Source organism: Oryzias melastigma, unplaced genomic scaffold (genome assembly GCF_002922805.2).
Source record: "Oryzias melastigma strain HK-1 unplaced genomic scaffold, ASM292280v2 sc00929, whole genome shotgun sequence".
In the NCBI taxonomy this organism is placed as follows: domain Eukaryota; kingdom Metazoa; phylum Chordata; class Actinopteri; order Beloniformes; family Adrianichthyidae; genus Oryzias; species Oryzias melastigma.
In genome coordinates this window covers 1-4185 of record NW_023417514.1, presented here as the reverse complement: position 1 = coordinate 4185, position 4185 = coordinate 1, and the positions used below count along the sequence as shown (strand labels likewise).

At 42.2% G+C, this 4185-nt stretch overlaps 1 protein-coding gene across 1 annotated transcript in view; it reads right to left on the bottom strand.

Moving 5' to 3' along the window:
• Positions 1–4178, bottom strand: part of LOC112138843 (kinesin-like protein KIFC3) — a 6470-nt gene extending 2292 nt beyond the window's left edge. Inside the window, exons 1-10 of the mRNA XM_024261499.2 lie at positions 4116–4178; positions 3888–3953; positions 3580–3717; positions 3316–3513; positions 3008–3181; positions 1397–1544; positions 1142–1272; positions 960–1071; positions 704–885; positions 526–630 (exon numbers count right to left, since the gene is read on the bottom strand). Of these exons, the coding sequence (XP_024117267.1) occupies positions 526–630; positions 704–885; positions 960–1071; positions 1142–1272; positions 1397–1544; positions 3008–3181; positions 3316–3513; positions 3580–3591 (1062 nt within the window). The 5' untranslated portion in view covers positions 3592–3717; positions 3888–3953; positions 4116–4178. The remainder of the gene's footprint in view (positions 1–525; positions 631–703; positions 886–959; positions 1072–1141; positions 1273–1396; positions 1545–3007; positions 3182–3315; positions 3514–3579; positions 3718–3887; positions 3954–4115) is intronic.
• Positions 4179–4185: the final 7 nt, after the last annotated feature.

Below are 4185 nucleotides of genomic sequence, written 5' to 3'. Positions count from 1 at the left end.
AGTATCAATCTTTTCATAACAGTTAAACTGTGCCTTCAACCTTTGGAAATATTAACTAAATAAAATAAACATTATTATATTTTAAAACAAAAAAATATGTTTTTCATTTGTACTTGCAACTGTTCATAACATTATGAGTAAAATATAATCATCTAAACAACTTTTTCTTTCATTCATTCATTTATTTTGTCCTGTGATCCTTAAAGGGAAAAAACGGGTTTAAAAAAATGAATGAATGAATTATTAAGAAGATTAACAAAAAATGTTAAAATCAAATCAATCTTTATTCATAGAGCACTTTGTAGCTCAAAATGCTTCACAATAAAACCTTTCAAAATTTTAAAGCCAAAGAGGAAGACTAAATAATTATAATAATAAAAGTTGGTAAAATAAAAACACATTCAATGCCCGCCCATTCGACACATACTGTTAAAATGTTAAAGAATTATGTAATAAATATGTTTAAAATAATCAAGAGACAAATAAACAGTCCTGCGTTTCATTGCACTCCGTGAGCGAGCGTACCTCCATAGTGTGAGTTTTTCCAGAGCCCGTCTGCCCATATGCAAATATGCAAACATGGTATCCATCAATGCACGACGTCACAAGAGGCTCAATCTCCTGAAAGATCTTAAAAGAGCAAAAACAAATTAAAATAATAGGAGAGGTTTAAAGACATTCTGCAAAAGTATCTTCCTCCTACCTCTTCCTGAGTGGCCTGCGGTTGGAAGACCTTGTCCAGCTCAAAGATCCGACCTTTTCCTTTGCTTATCACCGTCAGAGAGGATTCATTGTTGGGATCGGTGGCTACGACCACGGACTGACCCTCCTCGTGCTGATCCTCCTTCAGCACAGGCTTCACACGACACAGAACGCGAATGTTTCCTGAAACAGCCACACGTTCTAGTCAGTGGAGGACTTTCTTCACTGAAGTCACCTCCATCGTTCTGCATGCGCACCTTTGAGCTCCACCAGCTGCTCGTGGTACTTCCTGCGCAGCGCAACCTCTTTTCTGTACTTCTCCAGGAGATCTTTGTTGGCTTCAGACATTTCATTGATGGCAGCTGCAATCTGCAAATGGAAAAGATCCTCACTCGACATGTTTGTTTACTAAGCTCAAGCTTCAGGGGGAGTTACGCACCTGCTTTTTCGCTTCATTGATGGCACTGCCATAAAAGTCTGAGAAGTTTCGAACTTGGCTCCTCAGGCTGGCGTAGTCTGTCTTCATGGAGCGTAAAGTGGGAGGGAGTGCTGTGAGACGCTTCTGCAAGCCTGGACAAAAAGATAGAGACACCTTCACCATAGTTTCCTATTGTTGCTTTAGTGAAAGTCTCCAAAAACAAAAACTTTCTGAAACTGATCTGACGACAGGCATTGATTAGGTTAGTGTACTCACTGAAGAACTGATCCTGCAGGTTCTGAAAGTGGTCGGCTGAGCAGCTGGCAGCAGCTCTCACCGCTTCTTCCTTCCTCTCCTCCAAATGTCCAATTTCTTTCAACAGTTCCTCCCTCAGTTTGGTGATTTCTCGCTCGTACGCTGCGATCTGTGAAGGTTTTAGCACAGCAGTTTGTCACTTTTACTGTTCCACTGTGTGCAGCTTCAGCTCAGCAATTAGTTCACCTGTCAATGAAATTGATCAGGGTCGCACAGTGGTTGCTTGGAAGACATTTAGTCTTGTGACCATTTCTCTTAAGAGGGGTGCTATACTTAACTCTAGTCTTCAGATTTTTAAAGTTTTAGTGGTTAATGTTAATATATACTTGAGTAGATATGTTTTTTTTTATTTAGGCACACGCTCTTTATTTAATTTATTCATTCCACCACCAGTCAAGAAGGCCCAATAGTAAAACATAAAAAGAATAAAAAGCATAAACCCAAATAAAACCATTTAAAAACAGAGATTAAAACTAAAGTGTGGAACTTAGTTGGAGAGTATTTTAAAACCAGACTGGAGAGGTAAGGAGGTGTCGTCCCTGCCAGTGACTTAAAAGTAAAAACAAGAATTTTGATAAAAATCAAGTACTGCACTGGCAGCCAGTTCAAAGAAGTTATGTGGTCAAACTTTTTTGCCCCACAAATACATCTTGCAGCTGCATTTTGGACCAGCTGCAGCCGGGCTATTGAAGTCTTTGGTAACTTAGCATATAAAGAGCTGTAATAGTTTAGTCTGGACAACACAAAGGCATGAGTGACAATTTCAAAGTTCTTTTTTTAACCTAGTCAAATGTCGCATTTGAAAAAAGCAGGACCTGGTCACTGCATTTATTTGGTGGTCAAGGTTCAGATCAGCATCACGTTTCACACCCAAGCTTGTGACTACAGACTGCTCAAAAAGGCGAAGAGAGAGGAGATCGATGTCATGATCCTTTCGACCACTAGGGGTAAACACAATTACCTCAGTTTTGTTTTCATTGAGGCCAAGAAAGTTAGCCAACATCCACAACCTGACTTCAGCAATGCAGTCGATTATTGATCTAATGGTGCGGTCAGATCCCTTACATATAGGGACACACATGTAAATCTGACAATCGTCAGCATAGAGGTGGAAATCCACCTTATGCTTCCGAAACAACGATCCTAATGGCTGCAAATAAATAGAAAACAGCAAAGGGCCCAGAACCGATCCCTGAGGGACTCCCCACTTCAGGAGGATGAGTGAGAGCCCATTTTGACATAGAAAGACCGGTCTGTAAGGTAAGACCACATCCACTGTAGAGCTTCCCCTGAAAGCCCCTCCCATTGTTCCAGCCGACCAATCAGGATCTCACGATCAACTGTGTCAAAAGCTGCAGATAGATCTAATAATATCTAATAATATCACCTGCAACTTCTACTATTAAAACATCATTAAACATTTTTAAAAGTGCGTTTTTTGTAAAGGTTCCAGGATCTCATGTGAATTTAGGAAGGTGATCCACTGTTTGTATACAATGTTCTCCAGGACTTTAGCACAAAAAGGAAGGTGGGATATTATCCTTGTTTTTTCTTCTTTTCGTTTTGTTCTACCTTGTGCTGCAGATTGCAGCTGTACTCATCAGACTTCCGGATTTGCTCCTCCAGCTGCCTGCAGCGTTCGTTCTGATCAGACAGCCTTCCAGCCAACACCTCGTTCCTCTGTCGGGCCTTATTCAGCTGCTTCACAGTTGCTGCTGATTCCACCTCCACAGTCTGAGTCACATACTGGCAGAAGGGGACAAAAATCCAAAGATATGACAAAATGAAGTTGTTATTCCACTGAAAGTCTCTATGGATGGAAAATGTCACTTCTGCTGACTGATATTCCTCTAATGCCTCTTTAAATCTCTTTGGTTTACCTTTACAACGGGCTCCTTCCCCTTCTCTCTGTCCAGCTCCAGCTGCAGCTCCCTCACTCTGTCCTCTCGTTTCCTCAGCTCCTCCGCTCTCCTCCACTCGCTCTGCTCGCTCCTTCTCTCCAGTTGTGAAAGCTGCTCGGCCCGTTGCTGCAGAGAGCTCTCCAGCTGCTGCACTCTGCTGCGCAGATTCTCGTTTTCCTGCCAGACAAAGTTAGTATGAGTGAATCTGCGCTCATCAGCACGTGCGTATGCGAGGCCGCTCACCTTGACGAGCATGTTGCTGGACTGAGACGGGATGGTGGACAGCTGCTGCAGGAGGCCCTGCGTCACGCTCAAACTCTGCTTCAAGCTCTCGTTCTCTGCTGACAGACACAGCACTCGCTTCTCTGAGTCTGTGGCGCCCTGACAAGAAACCAACCACTCAGCTACAGAATATCAATGGGACTTAAATCAAGTATCTTGTGTCAATTCCTCATCCACAGCACTATTCCTGGTTTATTTGGAGTGACAGCTTTGCTGATGACACAGACAAACCCGGACATGTGATGCAATGAGGGGCTTGAAGGACTCACTGTTGCTGTTCTCAGCCGTGACAGCTCCTCTTCACGCTCTTCAATGCAGCTCTTCAGCTCATCAATCTGAAAACATCCATTTTTATCTTATTTACTGTTATAATTCCTTCTGTTTGCTTATAAAAGAACTGGAAATCTTTCTGGAAAAACCCAATCGAGATGAATTAGCACAGCAAAGTAAATGCTTTAGCATATCCAATGTGTGAATTTAAACATTTTATGAATTACCTGCTGCTGAAAGGCTTGTATGCGTGAGTGTCTGTCTTGTTCTTTTTGCTCCAGTTGGGAGTGCAGCAGA